The sequence below is a fragment of the Lactuca sativa genome, chromosome 5, assembly GCF_002870075.4.
Source record: "Lactuca sativa cultivar Salinas chromosome 5, Lsat_Salinas_v11, whole genome shotgun sequence".
NCBI lineage: Eukaryota > Viridiplantae > Streptophyta > Magnoliopsida > Asterales > Asteraceae > Lactuca > Lactuca sativa.
Genome location: NC_056627.2, coordinates 130,808,293 through 130,830,443, shown reverse-complemented (window position 1 = coordinate 130,830,443; position 22,151 = coordinate 130,808,293). Strand labels below are relative to the sequence as shown.

At 36.9% G+C, this 22,151-nt stretch overlaps 1 protein-coding gene across 2 annotated transcripts; it reads right to left on the bottom strand.

Annotated features, from left to right (window-relative positions):
* Positions 1-475: 475 nt before the first annotated feature.
* LOC111906236 (bifunctional 3-dehydroquinate dehydratase/shikimate dehydrogenase, chloroplastic) lies at positions 476-5,413 on the bottom strand. 2 transcript variants are annotated; one of them, XM_023902008.3, is made up of 12 exons: positions 5,245-5,413; positions 4,784-5,022; positions 4,471-4,576; positions 3,571-3,798; positions 2,543-2,889; positions 2,385-2,448; positions 2,193-2,301; positions 1,969-2,118; positions 1,728-1,876; positions 984-1,146; positions 850-912; positions 476-695 (listed from the first exon to the last, which is right to left on the bottom strand). In XM_023902008.3, exons 1-11 carry the CDS (start codon positions 5,251-5,253, stop codon positions 872-874), a joined length of 1,605 nt encoding a protein of 534 aa, XP_023757776.1. In that variant the 5' UTR covers positions 5,254-5,413; the 3' UTR covers positions 476-695; positions 850-871. The 2 variants fall into 2 exon arrangements, with proteins under 2 accessions (XP_023757776.1, XP_023757832.1); XM_023902064.3 differs by having other exon boundaries at positions 3,580-3,798.
* Positions 5,414-22,151: the final 16,738 nt, after the last annotated feature.

Here is a 22,151-nt window from a genome sequence, read left to right as displayed (position 1 = left end):
GTTTCATTTTTTCTAATAATAACAATAACGATAACAATAAGGTTTATTTTATAATTTTAAATGAATAAGAGGAGGGCGTGTCAAATTCAAATTTAAACGGAATAAGTATTGTAAAATTGGATTCTAACCCTCTAGTTGACAGAGGATAGCAAAATTGGAATAAATATCATATATGAATTTATATCATTTTGTTAGACTTCAAGGGTGTTTCTAATTAATGTAAGGATATGAATTATTGAAGTGATGGTAAGGGTATAAAGTATTGAAGTGAAGTGGATGTTGTCTTATGATCTTTTTGAATGGTTCTTTGCATAGGTGGCGAAGAGCTTTGTGGAAAGGAGTTAAAAACGAACTCTTCAAGATAACAAGAAGAATAACACTACTTTGTATGAGCTTTTTATGTATTGCATGTGTAATAATATAGGGATGAAGTTTATGGATGTGGCATTGGTTTTCTATCTCTATCATTAGTTCATGCCCCTAGTATTCTTTTTTTCATATAAAAATAAATTCAATTTTTAGCATCAGAAAACTGAGAATAGAATGGCTCTCAAATACAAATTCCTTATTCTTGTAGAAAAAAAAAATACTGATACAATAACAAATGATGCAGAAATAAGTATTGGAATGATCTTCTTCCTGTTTCCAGTGTGTACCACTTTGTACACCACATATTGCTTCAAAGCCTCCAGTTTCTGTATACAATATAAAAGCTTATATACTTAAATGATGTCTGTTTGGAGTTACCGATCTATGAATAGAAACTGTTTCTGAGAAAATGACCAGTTTACCCTTCTGTCTAAAAGGAAACTGAAGATAACAGAAGATGTGATACAAAGAGGTACATACCAAAGTGAATGGCCCGCAACAATCAATACTTTGCCATAATCTCACTAAATAATTCCTTAGGTGCTGCAGTTACAAAGTATAATTAATAATAAAAAAGGAAAAGGAAAAATAATTTTTAATTTTTAAAATCTTACCAGGTAACCCTGTAAATCTCTCATATTGTTCATAAGCCTGCCCTATAAACATCTCCACCCCTGTAACAATTTTGGCTCCACATTCTCCTGCTTCCCTAAGTAATCTGGTAATTTTAGGTGTGTAAACAGCATCAAATACCAATGCATACGACTTCAAAGCTTCCTGTAAAAAAACAAGACAATACAGAAAAAATGACAATTCTGCCCTTCCAGGTAGGGGTGGTAACAACTAACAACTGATAAGAAGATTTGTTTCAAATTTTATCTTTTAAAAATGAAAGGATTAAAGTACCCAAAATGCCCTTTAAGCCATGTTTGTTATGCAGGAGAATATAGAACATGACGGCCTATTGACTTTTGGAAACATACTCGAGCTCTCGTTTGTGCAAAAGACACAAATGCCCTCCTCGTTATCATGTTTCCATTTAACAAGCTTTGTACGGGTATATATCAATGTTTTTGTTATAAACGACAGGACTTAACAAGCTTTTTAATGCTATCTTCAATGATAATGAGAAGGGCATTTACGTCTTTTGCACATAGGAGAGATCAAGAAACAAGTTTCTGTCCCAAATCTTTATGGGTGGGACAAAAAATATTACAACTTTTGTCACATTGACATGAGTCCAAACTATCCTGCGTAAGTAAGGAACGATCTTGTAAAAGACGTAAATGCCCTCCACATATTCACCTCATATCATAATCAGATTTCCAATTGAATAAAATATGATGAGAGAGTCAAACCTTAGAAATAGGAGTCTCATGAATGTTTGGCTGCATACCAATTGAAGTTGTGTTTGCAAGTATCATGCCTTCTTCAGGGGCATAACTACTTAAATCAGCAAGAGATAAAGCTTCTCCACCAATTATCTCAGCAAGTTCCCTAGCACGATCTATAACATATCCAAAAAAAAAAAAAAACATTTTTTTGTATAAATGATCCATGTAAAACAATTATAAATAAATTCAAAATTTCATTTCTAACCATAAGTCCGATTGGCTATGACAATTCTTGCACCCTTCTCTTTTGCTCCATAAGCAAGTGCTTTTCCTGCTCCACCTGCACCAATTACCACAAATAGTCTACCAGCCAAAGGTGAACTTGAACCCCTTACACCATTTTGAACCCCTGGACCTATAAAAAAAAATAATTAAATAAACATTTAAATATTTTCATTAAAAAATTTCACATTATATATAGAAGGATACCTCGTAGACCATCTTCAATGGCAGAAATGGCACCAACATAGTCTGTATTACAACCATATAACTTCCCATCACTTTGTCTTCTAACAACACAGTTCACTGCTCCTATTGACTGAAAAATCATACTTCATTATTAAATAATAAATATTAATTAATATCAGTGTAAAACTTTTTAATGGTAAAAATGTGATTTACCTTTGCAACTGGATCAACCTCATCACAACATTGGACTATCGATTCTTTGTGTGGAATCGTACAACTGCATCCAATAATCATATATCATTATTTATACCTTTTTGTAAATTTGACAACCAGAAAGATTCTAAAATGGAATTAGTTTGGAAAGTATATACCTGAAACCAGCAAAATCTGTAGAAGAGTAAGTGTCAAGAAAATTCTTTACATTATCCACCAACATATGTACATAAACGCCATTGAAGCCAACTGATCTAAAAGCTTGATTGTACAACAATGGTGATTTGCTATGTCCAACTGGCTTCCCGATAATACCAAATACTTTTGTATCAGGTCCTAATTGTCTGAAATTAAATAAGTCCAAAAGATCCCTAATTGTAGGTTGCCCTGGTGCTGATACCTTTCCATGTTCAAGGGTACCAAATGTCAAATATCCACCAAATTTTGGGCAGAGTACTCTTGACATCAACCCCTTCTCCCCCATCACCATTGCTATTATTGGGACCTGAAATATCAATCAATTTACTCGAAATAAATTCATGTTTTCTTCTTTCCATTAAGTATTGTTTGGGAAACTAGAGTGAGGGTAAATCTGTAAAAAGTTGGAACTTAATTGGGAAAGAATGGTTTTCGTTTCTTGACTCTCTCTATTGAGTTGTTTTTTGTGCATTAAGTAAAAAAGAAACATGCTTTCGTTTTTACTTAATGGGCGATATGTTAAGTTATATATGTGGCTTTCTTTTTGACTTGATGCAAAAAGAAGAACTTGATGGAGAAAGTCAAGAAAAGAAAACCAGGATTTCCCAATTAAGTCAAAAACTTTTACAAATTTGCCCTCATCTTCAGAAATATCTTATATGCATCGTTTATCTAGGCAACTTTTTTTTTTTTCCCATTAAGTCTTGTATGAGTAAAAGTGTTGTATATACATAAGGTATGTTTCCTTTCTTGACAGGATGAACTGTCTGAATGAGAGTAAATGACCATTTTACCCTTACATTACAAAAAGTGAAACAAATTTCACATTCTTTGCCGGTTATAATAACATGAGAGGAGTTGGAAGGAAGATTGAAGAATGGAAGATGATAATGTGAAGCTGCTATTATTTTTTGAGGTTCTAATAAAAATAAAAAGAACCAATCATACAAAAAATATATATCTCTAAAATATATGATGCATGACTTACGCCGCTTACTTGAGAATGAGCAGTTATTTGAAAAACTCGTGCTACATCGGTTATATCTACAGCTGTTGTTGCAAATTTTACAATGTCAGCCCCTGTTGATTGTATTTTAGCCACAAGGTTCCCCAGCTCTTCTACTGAAGGGGTATTTTCGTAATTGTGGGAAGAAACTATGAGTTTGCACTTTGTAGGCTTATCTCCTTGAATTAAATTGTTGAAATCATCAACAGCCTGCAAGTGAGCAAGTAATATGAGAAATTTGAGAGAAATATTATATTTGAAAGCAGATAACAAGTGAGCAAACAAAACTGTCCTCATAACCCATTACAAAACAAATCAATTGAAGGGTATTTTGGTCATTTAACATAATTTACGTTCTTATTTCTTTGATAAGTGAAATATAATGTACATAATACTAAAATTTCATGAGATGGATCCTAAACACCAATCATGCCAACATGACTCAGATAAATTGACAAACTTTAAATAAGTGAATGACTCATAATAACACTTTCCACCCTTTTGAGTTGCAAATTCATTGCATCTTCTGTCTCCAATTTCCACCAAAGCTTATTGGAGTTAGCTTCTCTAAGAAGTGGACTTTCTGATCCTTTTCCTACATAATTCTTTACTTACTTCAAAAAATGTATCACTTTCTTGATTTAAGGAAAAACAGCAAATAAGTTCTCAATATTGTGGTGGTGCTCTAAGCCAAATAAGCTAAATATTTAAGTTCTTTTGTACACGAATTTATCCAATAACTTGGATGTCTATGTTGCTATTTTTAGTAGACATCAAATGAATTTATAAAACCTGAGGCCAATGTAAAAAGAATATTGTTCATTTAATGTGAAAGTGAAACGTTTGCTCGGATGAATCTATTTTAGACAAGAAGAAAGGAACCTGAAGCTCAACATCGATGTGATCAGCTCCTAGCTCCATTGCTAAGCGCAGAGCATCCAGTCGACTCTCTTCATCCCCATTGTATTGACCACCTTCCCATGTTGGTCTAGAAAATAACACAGAATCAGAAACCTTCTGAGGCAGATAAACTGTTAGAAGATCGTTTAATACGCACACCATTTATCCAAAAGCCAAAAGTGGATGCTAGTTGAATCCTTTTATGTTTTGCATACAATTCAGGGGACTAAAAGTCTAAAATGAAACTGAAATGACAGCATTCGTATTCTAAGAATGGCGTATGTAGAAACAGCACCTGTAAGTGAAAAGCGTGGGGAGAGGACTGAGTTTGACTAGGGTTTGGATAGCTTCCCGAGCGTTAAACCCCTTCAAGCTATCCAATCGGATTTCAACAAGGTCAGCACCATAAGATTTCGCCGAATTCATTTGAATCAACATCTGATCCACCGTATCCGCCATTATCGGTGCACAGATTAGGGTTGAATTCCTCCTAATCCCTTCGCGTCCACCCATCTTCTCGATAGCAGGCGTTACCTGACGAAAAAAATGTCAATCAAAGTTAAATCCCCAAACTTGAATAAACAAAAGAATACATCAGGTCTTGGGAGAATGCAGTAGAATCAACTCATCATTACTCCAACCCAATTTCCAAATCCTCATTCAAATCATTCCCCTCGAAGCTCTTTCAGCATAGAAATGCAAATAGACATGCATAAAGAGATAAGGATAGTTGTATTGAGAGAGGGGGAGACTTACGAGCTCCATTGCTGCCTTGTGCGTAGATGAGGAAGGTAGATTGGAGGAGAGAGAATGCAAGCAGCCTTTATACCAGTTGTTGGTGGGGAAATGTGGAGGGGGTTGGTGGAGAGTTGAGAAGAAGAATTCGGTAGACGCCTTGCTGCATCGTGGGAAGAAGGGGTTAGTTGGGAACCCATCTTGAACGTTCGATCCTATCTCATGTCTATACACTGGCAACGCCCCTGCCCTTTCGTACGTTGGATCGACCGAACAATTTCTTTATACAAATTTTTAAAAACAAATTTTTAAAAACCGGTTTTTTAGTTAAACCGGAATCAGGTTTTTTTGATTTAATCGTTTTGTATAATTTTTATATTTTTTCGTATTTTTCTATTCATATATACAAAGTTTTAAAAACAGAGTTTTTAGTTAAACATGTATCGTTTCATGTTTTTGGTTTAACCGGTTCGATCACTGAGTAAATCGGTTTCTATAATTTTTATATTTTTTTATATTTTCCTCTACATGCATACATACACAAATCAAATTTTTTATGTCCATAAATTCAAACATTAAAATACACATGAAAACAAGTTGTAGATTAATTTAAATATATTAAAATTTGAAATAACTCATAACCATATGTTTTCCATCAATCCAGGTGCATTAAAAAGAACATAAAGTTCTAGATGAATATTATGTTAGAATTTCAGGGTAATAAAGACACTTGGATATTTTGAGAATTGTGATTTTACTATCAAATCAAAGTATTGGGTCGTACTCTCTAATCTTTGATTGGATATGACTCAGAAGGGAAAAAAACAGAGAATGAGATATATGAATTTCGTAAGTACCAGAAAAAACTGACCAAAATTGGTTAAATACCCCATTTGTCTGAAAACCGTCATAAAACAATTTAGCAACAGTCAAAAAACTGTCATAAATCCGGATTTTCTATAAGGATTAATATCAAGCCAAAAAAACGAGTCAAATATTCTAAATTAGGATTTATGATGCATTTTCAATACAACAATATAACCCAAATAAAAAATTTACGCCCTGACCTGGCAGCTCGATCCCATCCAGCGACTCTGCCCCTTGGACCCCGCCAGGGGCTGCCGCCCCTTAGACCTCACTCCCAGGGGCGCTGCCCCCGGACCCCTTTTCGTTCAGGGGCTTCGCCCCTAAATGACAGTCTACTTTTAATCTTGAATAAACTTAAACAAGTGTGCACTCCACACCTTCCTTACTTGTTTAATATTTATCAATATGACTTTTGGTCAACAAAGTAATCTCATTACACTTAAATCACATTAGTGAAACAAATCACCAACATATTAACGCATCAAAAAAACTTCATAACATTTTATCATGTATTTTTATTCAGAAAAACTTTAATAAATGTGAAAAAAACTACCAAAGTTATTATGCAAAAGGTTTCAATTCCATATGTTTTTATTCAATTTAACTGACTAGTTTTTTGTAAAAACTGGCCGGTTCGATCCAGTTCAGAAATAGACATAAAACAGTTGATAGTTGAACCGTTTCCTTCCCCGATTCCCGGTCCAACCCGTTTAACCGGCCGGTTTAAACCGATTTTTAAAACATTCGTTTTACATTCGGTATTTACATTTTTATTGGTAACCACAACATATTTTTATTGAGAAACTAGAAGTTGTCAGTCCCCACATACACAAACAAGTTCATATATATTGTATGTTAGATGAAAATAGCATATTCAAAAAGTAACATACGATGTTCAAAATGTGTTGTACAAAAAAGATATCCTTACAGTTTCTAATTACATTTTCGTAGGGGACACATGTGAGGTTTTCTTTACTATGTTCTAGTTACATAAAAGGAACATCTATTAATCATTTTATCATTTTGTATACACTGTTTAAGGGGCCAAAGCCGCCCACGTATAAAAGTGTAGGGACCAAAATTGTAAATTTTCTATTAGGCAGGGACTATTTTTTGTAATTTTTTTAAACAAATAAACCGTTTCTATAAAAAAAAAAATTAAACAATGATATTTTTTATAAATTACGGAGACAGTTTTGTAATTTATTTAAACATATGGACCGTTTCTATAAAAAAAATACACAATAACATTTTCTATAAATTACGGGGACAGTTTTGTTAATTTATTTTCTACACATATATCAAACCTGACAGCATATTGAAATCTTAGACATATGAACTGTTTTGTAAAAAAAATAAACTTTACAAATACCTTTTCTGTAAATTTTAAAATAATAGGGACTAAATCAGTTAAAATCTAAAACTTTTATGGCAATACTCTAAAAGTAGAAAACATTAGCCCTCCTAAGGCCATCACTTTTTATTATATAAAGTAATATGTTAGAAACTAAGGGTATAAATAACAATAATTTGGATAATCTCTTGAATCGTGTTTCTGAAAAACACTTTCCAAAAATCAATAATTTGGATAATCTCTTGAATCATTTTTCTGAAAATCACTTTCTGAAATTTGTAAGTTTACCCTTATTTCTAGGGTTACACAAATGCAGATTCATGGGATAATTCAAGAGATCAAATCATATTTTAGGACCAATATAATTTACAAACACAGAATACCTTGTTTATTAAACGTTCTTCGAGATAGAGAAATGCAAAGTGTCTGATTTTCAAGTATAATAATGTAACCATTATATTGTATTTCCATCTTCCTTATATAATAGGAAACTAGATGGTTTCCCGCGCGTTGCACAGGACGGAAGGTGTCCGTTTTCTGTTATAGCATTATACTTTCGATGTACAATGTTATAATTAGGAAAACTTTTAGTTATTTCAAAAAAATATTTCATGCTTACAAAATATTGAGACGGTCTGCATTAAAATAACATCAGAAATGATCTGTCTCTAAAAGAATACATAAATGAAAACAATTTGCATAATTAGGCTTAGTTTTATCTATTTCAAAACTTAATTGTACTTGAATCAACAATATTTAAATCAATCTGATGTATGGTGATTCCAACTCCAAAAGTAATAGTACAACAAAAAACATGTGTGCCCATTCCTGTAGTATGATTTTCCAAAATTTGAATTCCTTCTGGTTTCCATCTTATTAAAATAATGGAGCGACCTTCGTATCAAATTGTGATCTGCAAAAGCCAACTAACAAATTTGAATGTATCAATATCAACAAAGCTCAGAAAAATGGCAAACTTTTTGTTGTTAAAGCAACAGTGAGCATGAAAAGCCTAAAATTACTCCTACCTGTAAAAATTCTATATTTGGTTAATGCATTTACATGTTTGGTGCATTTAAATGTAAGGATATTTTACATCAATCTCATGTACACAAACAATCACCAACATTAAGATGATTCACATATATAATACATATAAATGAATGTTTTTGGTGCATTTAAATCATCTACACTTGATGTACCTATCTCATAACAACCACCAACAGTTCATTTAAAAAAGCTTCATGATTGACCGTTCCATGAAATTGTAAATCAAGCATGTAAAAAATAGCACTATGTATTTTGTGTTACCTGGTATGTTGGTTTTCATGAAAAAGGCAACATATTGTTATTTTTTTGTCATCTAGTATAGTGAAAGAGCAATGTACTTTCATTTTGATAACGGTAGGAAGATGATTCATTATGACAAAACCTGGAAAAAAACATGGGGTAATAATAATAGCATCGTTCTCTCCAAACATATGTTATCCATTTTATAAATATTGCTAAAGTCTATCATGGCAAACAGATAAAAAGCATTTTACTTGTCTATTTTTTTAGAATAAGCTTCAATAAACACAAAAGAGAAGGATCCAAGTAAACTTCAATCTATTTATTTGTAACGACAATGGGTGAATAGATAAGGTTAACACAAAAATGAAACATCCATGAATATTAGAATGTTGGTGAGAGGTAAGAATGATTTTTAACATGTGAAGGAATATTCTGCCTAAGCCGAAAGTGGCCTTCATAACGATCATCAAAAATTACCCTCTATGGCCATTGGCATTCATGCAGTCAATGTTGTAATCAATTGAACATAAGTATTAGGCCTTGTATTTGATATGGCAGGAGATACATAAGGCCTACACAAAAAACAAAAAGAAAATTGTTCAATAATCTAAATGAATGAAGATTTAAAAAAAAAATCTACTAACTTTTAAATCAATGTGCTGAAATTCTCTTTAATTTATATGTTATGTGTGTTCCTCATTGAATCTCTTCATTATTTGGGCATCCATAATGAAAAACATGACCTCTACACAAAATGAAACATCAGTTAGCCCTAAGTATCCACTAAAGATCTGAATAAAATGGAATTTATAATGTTCTCATTTATTGCTTCTGTTTTCTTTGATTTAGTAACACCTAAATATTGACAAACACCAGCACTCCATAATCTATAAAACATGGAAAATTATAACTATGTTAGTTAAAACCAAAACAGATAGTGGATATATGAACTGAACTTTAAACTGCAATGTTTTATTAAAAAACGCCACATCAGCAGCACCAATTTCGGGTCACCTATGAGTTAAAAACCTTATAAAATACACATTACTTTATACATTTTATGTACATAAAACCACAAAAAACACATACATACTAGTACATTACTAATTTATATATATATATATATATATATATATATATATATATATATATATATATATATATATAAAGCGCAAAAAACAACATGCCATAACTTTTGTAAACAACAGAAAACAAAGATCCATCATCCATCTTAATTTATATAATATAATGCCACAAGACCATGAGTATTGAATATAATAATGTCACTTTCGTAATACATTCAATAAATGGACGTCAATAAATAAAACAAAATGAATCAATGGACGTGAATAAGTAAAAAATAAAGAACTTACAGTTGAAGAAGCCTGTGCAACTGTATCTTCCACAACAGTCATAGAGATGAAGCATTGGTGGTTGTAGTTCTAGTTGTATGATGAGAGACAATAAGCATAATCATATTCAACAAATTTGACAAAATAGTTCATGTGGCTACTTGTATCTTATTCTAACCTGAATACATGTCAATCAAAGTGCAGAAAACCTGAATCGGTAAAATCTTGATATGATCAAATAAGAAAAATCTATAATTGGATTTCCAAGTATAATTATAAAACTAATTGATGAAAAACATATTAAATTTCGAGCATTAAGCAATCAATATATTCACATGAAAGTAGAGGTGCAAGGCACGTTTTATGGACACTACTAACCTGTAACGCCCCGATTCTCAGGTATTGTTTAATATGAGTTTTTGGGTTAGGCCCTACTCGACGAGTTGGTTTACCTACTCGTCGAGTAGCAGCGAGAAGGATTGCGGGTTAAGTGGCCTACTCGACGAGTCCATATTGGGACTCGGCGAGTAGGAGCTGGCAAGTGAAACCCTAATTCCCGGGGTTTTCACCCCTATTTAAAGGGATCTTAGCCTCCCTTGGACCTCCTTACAGTTCCAAAGAACCCTTTAGAGCCTTATTCGTGTGTGTGTTTGAAGCTCGAAAGAGAGTCCTTGGAGGGAGAAGACTTGGAGGAGAAGGAGATTGAAGCAATTGGAGTGTGGGAATCAACACTCATCTCAGATATCAACTTCAAAAGGTACCCAAACCGTCATTATCCTTATAGATCTCCTTTATTGGGTGAGTTTTAGGGTTTTCATGGAATATCAAGTTGGTATGATGAGCTATGGGCTAGATCTGAAGTTGTAACTTCAGATCTAGACTCTCTTTGGATTCTAGAAGCATAAAGTTGCAGCTTTAGTCGTGATTGAGGTCCCCTTTGTGCATAAAGACCCATCAATAGCTTAGATTTGCCATTTTGAGCCTTTAAAGCCATGCATGCACGTAAAGTGATGAGTTAAAAAACTCTTAGATCGATTAGATCTTTCACAAGAACGATAAAAGTAATGAAATAGTATATGATTAATACGAGTATGAACACAAAACAGAATCAAACTTATGCTTATGATTCAAAACTAAGTCACGCCTCAGCAGAGCTCGATGAAGAACTTCCGTTGTAGAGGCGAGCTAGGGTTTACAAGCGATGTAAAACAAAAACAATTAAAGCGATGCCATCTAAGTCTGCATGCATGCAACTTATATACTAAACCCTAATACAAAATAATGCACGGCTGGACAGGCCCAATACCGGCATTCAAACTAGGCTATAGACCGAGCCCATGACGCAATCTAATAGACTATACAATCTCCCTATTTGCGTCAAATGAGGCGAAAGATTATTTCTTCTGAACAGGCTTCACCGTCTTGATAACATTGAATAATTGAGGAATAATGGCGAGAAGAGTTTGTCTAAACTGAATGTACCACCTCAGCATGTCAACAAAAAGCTTCTTATCAGCAGCACTGTTCTGGTTACACCTTTGAATGATCTCCAAGATATGCTCGAGACAGGTCGTCGAGAAAAGGTGTTTGTCGACAAGAGCGGACATGCATTTTTGGCCTTCGCCCTTGAGAAACATGACTGTATGGTACTTCAAATCGATTTTCCTCTTGATCATGGTGTTGACATTGCCAACTTTGCCCATGGTTTTGATCGTTGGTCGCTTGTGTGTGGCAGAGGCAATCTCCTGGTCCATCTTCACCACTTCATGAATGTATATGCTTGACATGATCGATGATAGGCTGATACTCTAGGGGATTCGACAGTAGAATGTTGTTGAGGAGTATCCAGTCATGGGGATTGAGGTTCGGTAGATCAGCAAGGGAAAAATGGTGGAATGAGCCTTCGGTTCCTCGAGTCACCCTGAAATTGACATTGATAAATTTCCCTGTTGAATAGGGCTTCATCACCTTGACTGTGGTTATCTTCTTTGAGCTCTAAGTCTGGTATTGAGGTTGAGCAAACTCCAAGTAAAATTCCAACAGATCCCTATCTACCTTCGGGTCCGGAGATGGAATGACAACAGTCGAGTTGAAGCAGTGGAAGATGAATGTCTTTCGAGTGATTGACATATCGAACTGTGCATCCTTGGAGTTGTCAAGACCAAATGACATTATTGGCTCGAGCCATAGAACAGTTGGCTCGTCAATAGCACACCGCTGGAGCGAGTCTTTAGTCCATACCGGAAACAAAGACTTTTTCTTCTCAAGGAGCTCCGCCTCCTTTCACTTCTGTTCTAGCTCAGCGCGTTGCTTCTTGGTGATTTCTTCCATTTGTTTTTCAGAAGGATTGTCGTTTGGGACAGGTTTCTTGGGAATGTCGACATATACATCATCTTCAATGTCTGTGTCGTCTTCACCAATCTTTTTCTTCTTCTTATCTTTGTTACTGACCGAAGCTTCATTAACCTTCGATTCAGCAGCTGGTTTTGAGCTGGAAGGAGGAGGTTGCTGCTTTGACTCTTTCTCTCCCCCTTATTTCGGTTGGACGCCAGTCACCGGAACACCCTCTATACGGCTGAGAACGTCTAGTGATGGTCTGAGCTTGTCTGCCAAATGCCTTCTGACAGTTATAGTGATAAGTGGATCACTCGCCTCAATAAGGTGAAGGAGAATGGAGTGAACATCAGCAGCAGAACTCCGGATAACCTCCCTTTCGGACTTGAGGTCATTAATCTCCGTAGTAGCAGTACGCACCTTGTGTAGTTGCAATTTAAGTTGGGCTGTGCGTTTGTCAAGCTCGTCCATAATTCGATTTTCCATAGCTAAGTCTGCTTCATGTTTAGTTAAGCGTTCGTTGACTTTAGCATGGAGCGATGCATTTGCATCTTCAATGGCATGGCGTGCCGCTTCCAGGTTCGAACACTCAGATTGAAGAGTCTTTTGAAGAGTCTCTACTGAGGTGTTGACAGTTGCAGCATTCTTGGTAGCAGCAGCCTGCAAAGAATCTAGAAATAGATGAGCATATGAAACTAGTTTATCGACTTTTGCGGTCGCTTCCTTGCACTCCTTAGTCGAGGCATCAACAACAATAGATGCCTGTTGACATTGGGAAGAGGAGGCTTCGATAGCCTTGGCTGCAGCAGTTAGGGTAGCACTGTGTTCGACAACAACCGATGAGAACAATGTTTTTAAAGCAGCTTTTGAAGGGGCACCAGAGGAGGAAGAGGAAAGCAGTTGATCGAGCTTGTCATTTACGGCTTTGAGATGACGTTTGGTAATTGGCTCGTTGTCATCATCCTCACTCTGCACTCGATAAGGACTGAAATATATGGAATCGAATTCCAAGTCCTCACCGCCCAAAATGGGTGTTGTTTCAGTAGACTGTGTAGGAGACAAGGGTTTTGAAGAAGGTGGAGGTTCGGTTGTAAATGCAGGTTCGGTTGTAAAAGGAGGTTCGGTTATGGGTGGATTGGGAGTGGTAAAGGTAGGTTTAGTAGTAGTGGTGGAGGTTGTATATGTGAAAATGGGAGTAGGAATAGGAATTGTAGTGAATGGTTGAGAGGTTGTTGTTTGTGAGATAGGAGGGATAGAAACAGGAATGGTAACAGGTGGAGGGGAAGGAGGCAAAGAACGAACCAGAATTTCTGGAGTAGGGGAGCAAGGCGGAGTGTCCCCTCGGTCCGAAGCCTATTCATCATAACTTTCGTTCTCAGAGTCTGAGGGTAAAGCGTTCTTCTGCTTAGGGGGAACATATTCTGAATCCAGATCGCTTGAGGATTGAAGAATAAGTTTCCTACCAGGCTTCTTCTGCTTTTTGGGTTGACGTTGAGATGGAGCAGCTTTATCACTTTTTCTCTTCTTGGGTGTCTGCCCCTTGGTTGGTTTTGTTACCGGTCCCTCCTTCTGCGATTCAGGCTTCTTGCTCCTCTTGGCTGGTTTGTCAGCCTCTTCAATGGAGCGAAACATTGTGGGTGTAAGATCACGTGTACCCACAGATGGACGTTTTCTGTATTGTTGAAGAACATTGCTTGTCGCGGAAATACGGTCAAGCATAGCTACAGGAATAGGTCCGATGTATGAGAATTTGGTCGGATCAGTGACGATGATTTTCGTTGTGTGAAAAGTGGCAATAGAGGAAAGCAAGGAATCCGCCATAATTGGAACATGATTACGATCCATTGCCCATTTGGTGATGATAGTCCAGAAACGCCCACATGAAATATCCAAGTGCCTGGACAAAGAAACTAGGCTTTGAACCAACTGCTGCCAAATAATGGACCCATAGTCAAGATTAAGCCCATTGTACAACCCATACAGCACCGTCATGAATGCCTTGCTAGCACCGTTAGAACCAGCGCTCCGTTCAGATAATCCCTTGAATAAGAGTGTGAAAAGGCCATTCCATTGAGGAGGAAGTTAGGACTTCTTGAACTTGGTGACGGTTGTTAGGGTTTCAATATACCCCATCTGATAAAACATTGTGAACAGTTGGCCAGTTGTAATGGAATCAGGGTTTACCAGAGACGGATCTTGAGAAAGACCAATTAGGGCACATAATCGACTCTTGGAGATAGAGACCTTCTCATCGTGAAGTTCAAAGTGGATCCGTTCATTAGCTTTGTCGTAGAATGCCGTAGAGTAGACAAGTGACAAGAACGACATAGGAACAACTTCAACCTTTGTCAGTGCGTCGACGAGTGGTGAGTATTCGAGACACTCAACCACATACAGCCTGTAGGGCTCATATACGAAGGGAGTGAGATCAATGATTAGGTTCTGTTGGGGTTTGATAGTGAATAGGGGTTGACGAACTGAGGTATCGTGAACATATGAAGATTCTGCCATTTTAGGAGCTTGAAGATAACGATGAACAGTTGCAGAAAATCGCAGGGTTTCTTTGAGAGCTTTTTGGAAGTGATAAAGGTTGGGAGAGTACCGTTCCAATTCCTTTTATAAGTACAAGGAAGAGAGAGAAGAATCCGGCAGTAATCTTGGATTATCTCAAAAATAGCGCTTGAGTTGATGTGTGAACAGTTGGCGTGCCGAAGATGACGCAGGAGAGAGAAAAACGTTTCCCTTTTTCACGCCTTTTCATAAAACTCACCTTTTTCAAATCGCCAAACCGTTTGGATTTCTGCTGAGTCAACGACCACTTTATCCCAATCGTTTCCCCTTATGACGCTTGAGAGTTTGTGCCTTGATCATTTGAATCATGAATATGTGTGAAACTTAGAATTTGGAAAAATTAAAATTTTCGTGCAAAGGGTGTAAAAGATAAAGAAATAAAACGATTATTTTGTGGGATTATCTGTGATGTCGTATTTAGACATAAAACGATTGATTCTGGGCAAAAATCACTTCCTTCAAAGTCAAGAGAGACATTGAAGTGCTTGCTTGGTTTCCCATGAAATAACAATCAATAACTTGTTGAGAAGTTTTGAAAGGCTTCTTTTAAAGGTTAAAGTGGGTGGCTTTCGCTTCAATTCATAATTTCGATACTTAACATAAGACCAAAAGTGAATGAAGTACTTGTGAGATCATTGTGATCTGTTGAACAAGTAGGTGTGAAATGCTTTATAGTGACGAGAGAGTTAAAGAAATCTCAAAATAATAAACTGGATCTTTTAGGGTTAGAGAAGCCTTGGTGAAAGGTATTCTCATAAAGATCACTAAAAAAGAAAAAGAGATTTCATTGGGTAACAAGTAATAGCTTGAATTTTTGACTTCACCGTCAATTCATTAGTGGTGTTGAATTTTAGGTTTCACTTAGTACATAGTGGCATGAAACTAAGATCATGAACGCAGATGTTTTATAACCATAAACCTCAGTGGTTAAAACTAAGAGTCTTAGGGGTTATATTGTTGAAAACGAAATATAATGGAGAAAGATGATGGAGATGGTATAAGAAGCGAATGTACCTTTGCTTTTTAAAGAAAAGAAGGACCAAGCAGAAAACTCTAAACTCGGTTTGAGTAGAGTAAGGTAACTCATGATTAGAGTGAACTTGATAGCCTGGATTGGGAAAACATGATTGGTGTTGATCATGTTATTAAGGCTTCACTCAGAATCAGTTGAGGCTTGAGTTTACATACAACAGCATGCTTCTAGGGACGCCTAACTAAAAAAAAACTTTTACCTGCCTTAGCTGTGCCATCGAGAATCACACTTAGACAAACAAAAAAAACGTTAGAAATATGGATATATATATATATATATATATATATATATATATATATATATATATATATATATATATATATATATATATATATATATTTGGATTTTTGTGAGAACTGACCAATTGAATGAAAAAAATATTTTTTGGATTTTATGAGTAGAAAAGAAGTAACAAAAAAATATACAAAAGAATACATTTGAAATGCCTTAAAAAAACGGTAAGCTCAGAAGGACGGAAACCGAAATAGACGGAACGCTCGGTTCATTTCGGTTCATGGTCGATCTGCACCCGAAATAGACCGAACGCTCGATTCATTTCGGTTCATGTAGGTTCGCTGTATTTCGCTTGTTACCTTTATGGAAGCGAAGGCGATTTCGGTACTGACTCGGCTTGCATCATTCCTAGGCCTTGTAAAATCTTATTGAAGCTTGCTTGAGGTAAGGCCTTTGTGAATATGTCTGCCAGTTGATCAGTCGTTCTGACGAAGTGAATTTCGACGTTGCCATCTTCGATGTGATCCTTGATGAAATGGTACCTCAGTGCGATATGCTTCGTCTTCGAGTGTTGCACTGGGTTGTGACAAATTTTGATTGTGCTTTCAAAGTCACAGTATAATGGGATTTTCTTCATGTTTAACCCATAACCTCGGAGTTGACTCTGTATCCATATGACTTGAGATGTACAGGATGCTGCAGCAATGTATTCGGCTTCTGCAGCGGATAACGAAACACATGTTTGTTTCTTTGATTGCCAACTTACTAATTTTCCATCCAGAAATTGACATCCTCCTGTGGTGCTTTTACGATCCAATCCACAGCCACCCAGATCGGCATCTGAAAATGCTTGCACGAATAATCCGGAGTTGGCTAGATACCATAGACCGAGAGAGGAGGTTCGCTTTAGATAGCGAAAGATGTTCTTCACTGCTTGAAGATGAGGTTCTCGTGGGTTGGCTTGAAAGCGAGCACAATAGCAGATAGAGAACATGATATCAGGTCTACTGGCGGTAAGATACATCAGAGACCCGATCATCTGTTGATAAAGCGTTGTATCAGCAATTGGTTTCTCCAATGATGGTGTGAGTTTCGTTCCAAAAGCCATCGGTACTTTTACTTTGGAGTCTCCCGTCATTCCAAACTTGGTGAGCAAAGTCTTGGTATATGCTTCTTGATTAATAAAAATGCCTTCGGGTCCCTGTCTAATGTTCAATCCAAGAAAGAAATTAATTGGACCCATTGAGCTCATCTCAAACTTAGTTTCCATCAACTTTCGGAATTCAACTGTTAAGCTAGGATTCGTGGAGCCAAAGATGATGTCATCAACATAAATTTGGACTATCATAAGGTGGTTACCTTCTCGCTTACGAAAGAAGGTTGGGTCAACCGAACCTTGTCTGAATTTAGACATTTTTAAGAAACGAGTGAGAGTTTCATACCATGCTCTGGGAGCTTGTTTCAAGCCATAGACAGCTTTGTCGAGGATATAGCAATGATCCGGATACTTCTCATTCACGAATCCTGGCAGTTGCTCAACATATACGGTTTCTTCAAGTTCACCGTTGAGGAAGGCACATTTGACGTCCATCTGATAGACTTCAAAGTTCTTGTGAGCAGCGTACGCAAGAAAGATACGAACAGATTCCAATCTAGCCACTGGAACGAAGATTTCTTCATAATCAATTCCCTCTTCCTGACAATATCCTTTGACCACCAGCCTTGCTTTATTATGAATGACATTTCCTTCTTTGTCCATCTTGTTTATGAATAACCATTTGAGACCGACAACTGAAGCATCCTTTGGTGTTGGAATAAGACGCCATACCTTGTTTCGTTCAAACTCATTTAGCTCATCCTGCATGGCTTGAACCCAGTCTGAATGATCAAGAGCTGAATTAACAGTCTTTGGCTCAATTTTGGACACGAATGAATTGAACATACAAAAATCGACTTTCAAAAATAAAGCAGCCTGTTTCGCTTTGATTTGAGAGCGAGTCAACACCTTTTATGAGGATTCCCCAATAATTTGAGTCTGGGGATGATCTTTGGTCCATTTGACAAGCGGAGGAAACTTTGGATCATAGATAGGATCCAATTCAGCATTGATTTCTTCTTCGAGTTCAGACAAATTGTCATCTTCACTAACTACTTTCTCCCCCTCAAAGAATGATTCCTGTTCAGGATCAGCATTTGTACCTCCTTCATTGGTCGGAATTTCAGTAGAGCTTGTTGTATTTGGCGATGAGTTCTCCTCCTGGAAAGAAGAACCTTGATCATGATGAGGAGAGGAACCCTCCCCCTTGACAGTAGGATGGTCACTAGAAGGTTCGCTTCCGTCTGCACTTTCGGTTCCTTTGGATTGATCATCAGCCATGTTTCTAGCAGCATCATCTACAACTTGTTTCATATTATCAACTTTGCTGTCTTTTGCAGTTGATTCAGAGTCAATTGCCTTTTGAGGCTCATCAAACAAGTGCATGAATTGGTCGAAAAGATTCGAGATGGAGATAGTAACCTGACCATTCTTTGGAAATATGTCTTGTGATGCATCTTCGGTTGCTTTTAACTTCTTAACATAACTATCGTCAAAAGTGACATAGTATGTTTCTTCAATTTTCTTCGAGCGTTTATTGAGAACTCTATATGCCTTGGAGTTCAGGGAGTAGCCTAAGAAAATTCCTTCATCCGCCTTAGCATTGAACTTGTTTCGATTCTCTTTGGAGTTAAAAATGAAGCATCTAGAACCGAACACATGAAAGAATTTCACGTTTGGTTTTCGATTGTTCAGGATCTCGTAAGGAGTAATGGATAATCGTTTATTCAAGTAAGAATGATTCTGAGTATAACAAGCAGCCGCAATAGCATCAGCCCAGAAGTATAATGGCAAGGATGCGAAGCATAACATGGTGCGAGCAGCTTCACACAGGGATCGATTTCTCCTTTCAACAATACCGTTTTGTTGTGGAGTATAGGGGGCTGAGAAATTGTGAGTCGTTCCCTTTTCAGCAAGAAAGCATTCAAAATCTTTATTTTTGAATTCCAGGCCATTATCGCTCCTTATATTACGAACAACCTTTCTTAGTTGCGTTTCTATATGTTTAATGAAGAGCTTGAGCTTTGGTGTAGCTTCAGACTTTTGCTTGAGAAAGAAGGTCCATGTGAACCTTGAGAAATCGTATACTATAACCAGAATATATTTGTTTCCCCCAATGCTTTCGATGGACGATGGACCACATAGATCAATATACAGTAACTCCAATGGTTCTATTACCTTAGTGTTGATAATAGAAGGATGACTCTGCCGACTCTGCTTTCCCATTTCACATGCTGCATAGAGATGTTCTTTATCGAATTTCAGAACTGGCAGCCCTCGAACATGATCACCTAAGACCAATTTGTTGATGTCCTTGAAGTTCAGATGAGAGAGTCTTCTATGCCATAACCAGCTTTCATCGGAGTGAGCCTTTGTGAGTAAACAGATTGCTGGTTTACCTCTTATTGGATTGAGGTTCAGTGGATACATTTCCCCTTTTCGCTTTGATTTCAACAGAATGTTGTTTGACTTCTTCTCGACAATTTCTGAGCCTTCATCGTCGAATGACACTTTTAACCTGGTACCAACCACCAGCTGTGATACACTGATGAGGTTGTGTTGAAGCCCTTCAACATATGCAACCTTCCTTATGGAGAACTCGCCATTAGTGATCATTCCGTAGCCTTTTATAGTTCCAAAAGAGTTGTTGCCATACTTTACTATACCACCATCTTTGAGAGAACGAAACTCTCTTAGTTCTTCCTTCCTTCCTGTCATGTGACGCGAGCAGCCACTATCGATGTACCATTCTTCGTCGAACTGCTTGTCATGTATAACCTGCAAAAAATTAAGCAGATTTAGGAACCCAAAGTTTCTTGGGTCCTTGTGAACCTTTTACAGGACATGGTATAGTAAGAGAAATATCAACCATATATGTGCGTTTAATTAATGTTGTTTCATCTTTTCTTTTAATGGTGAAAACTTTGATTTTTGTTGACTTAGGAGGACTGGGGTTTTTGACAGAAGGACTGGAATTTAGAGATTTGGAATTAGCAGAGACATTAGATTCTTGGTTTTTATGATCAAACTTGTAGGCATGAGGACCGAAATTGCTATTTCGTTTGCCATGGAATGAGGGACCGAAACCCTCCTTTCGGCTGTTGAAGGATGAAGGACCGAAACTCTCCTTTCGGTTGCTATTGGAAGATGAACCAAAACCACCCTTTCGGTTGTTGAAGGGTGATGGACCGAACCCGCTCTTTCGGTTGTTGATGGGTGATGGACCGAAACCGCTCTTTCGGTTGTATTCAGTCGAGGGACCGAAACTACCCTTTCAGTTCCTATCTGTTGAAGGACCGAAACCCTCTTTTCGGTTCCTATCGTAATTGTGCTTCTGGTTCCTTGAGTTTTCTTCCAATTTAGACTTCCTTTCAATCCTTACAAAATCAGGATTATGAGAGTTCCAAAATCACTTTCTTTCGGAGAGATTCTTCTTGTATCTTATGTTTCGTTGATGCTTTCGATCAGCCACCTGTTTTGGATTTCTATGAATGTTGGCCTTTCTTTTAGAAGCATGAGCACAACATTCACTCTTTGTTGAAGAAGTATCACTCGTAGTTTGCATCGGTTCATCCACAGCTGGTTTAGTTCCACTTGTGCTCGGCACATCGTACTTTGTAGGCTCATTTGGTGGTTCAGGTATATATCTACCTTTCACTCTCCATGAGGTTTTCTGAGAAATACCATTCGTCTCGTCTGCGTTGTTGATTGGAGCCGACCAAAAGAATTCATCACATCCACCAGCATTGTCTTCTTCCACCATTGCGGTTAACTCTGCAGTTTGTTGTGGAGTGACTCCCGGCACAGTGTAGACTTGATTTGGGGTAGTCTGAACCTTTTGGTACACAACAGCTTTAGCTTTGAGAACTTTGGACTTGTTGGTATAGGAACAAGCAAACTCAATAGAGTTTTCAGAAATAAGGTTCTTATTGGACTTGGGTTCGTTTTTGGCTAATTCAGAACAGTCTACCAAATCTTCTACAGAAATTTCACTCATATCATCATCCTCATTAAGTTCAGATGTATTTTCAGCATGAATTTTGTTTTCTGAACTTAAGTTGGCATTCAAGGAGTCAAATTTTTGTATAGTTTCGGCTCTCATTTTCAATCTATCATTTTCATCTAGCAGATTTTTGAGCATGTCCTTGTGGTCCTTGGACTTTATGTAGGATTCAATTTTGTCCAGACCTATCTTATATGTTGGAGACACCTCTTCAGAAGATACAACGCTTTCACAGTTGTATGTTTCTGCATCGATTTCATCCTCCTTTAATTCAAGGAAAGGTAAAATCATACGATGTATTTTCTTCCCTATTTCACAATCAAGATGCAACTGAGTTATCTTAAAATAGAGTCTCTTAGAAATTAAACAAAAAACATTTCTCTGTTTGAGAAGTTTAAGATTGTCTCTTTGGAAATAAATAGAATCGTCTTTAGATCTTATTAATTCCTTTTCCTTCTGCTTGATCCACATTCTTCGTTCCTCACTCTTTGAAGAAATTCTGCTGATTTGATCAGTTAGGTTAGAATTCGTGACACGGGTTTGGGTGAGGCTGCTACTTCTGCTAGAGAATTTTGACTTTAAATTATTTAACTCCTTTTCATAATTATTAGCAGGTATTTTTAGAGAAGCAAGAATATTTTGTACCTTTTTTATCAACTCATCACATTCGTTGATCTGAGTACTAACAGGTTTGGCAGCGAAACATCTGTCCTCTCGCTCTCTTTCTTCTTCAACTCCCCCATCATTTGTGTATCCTCTCATTTGGGACACACCCTCGGTCACTGCAAAGC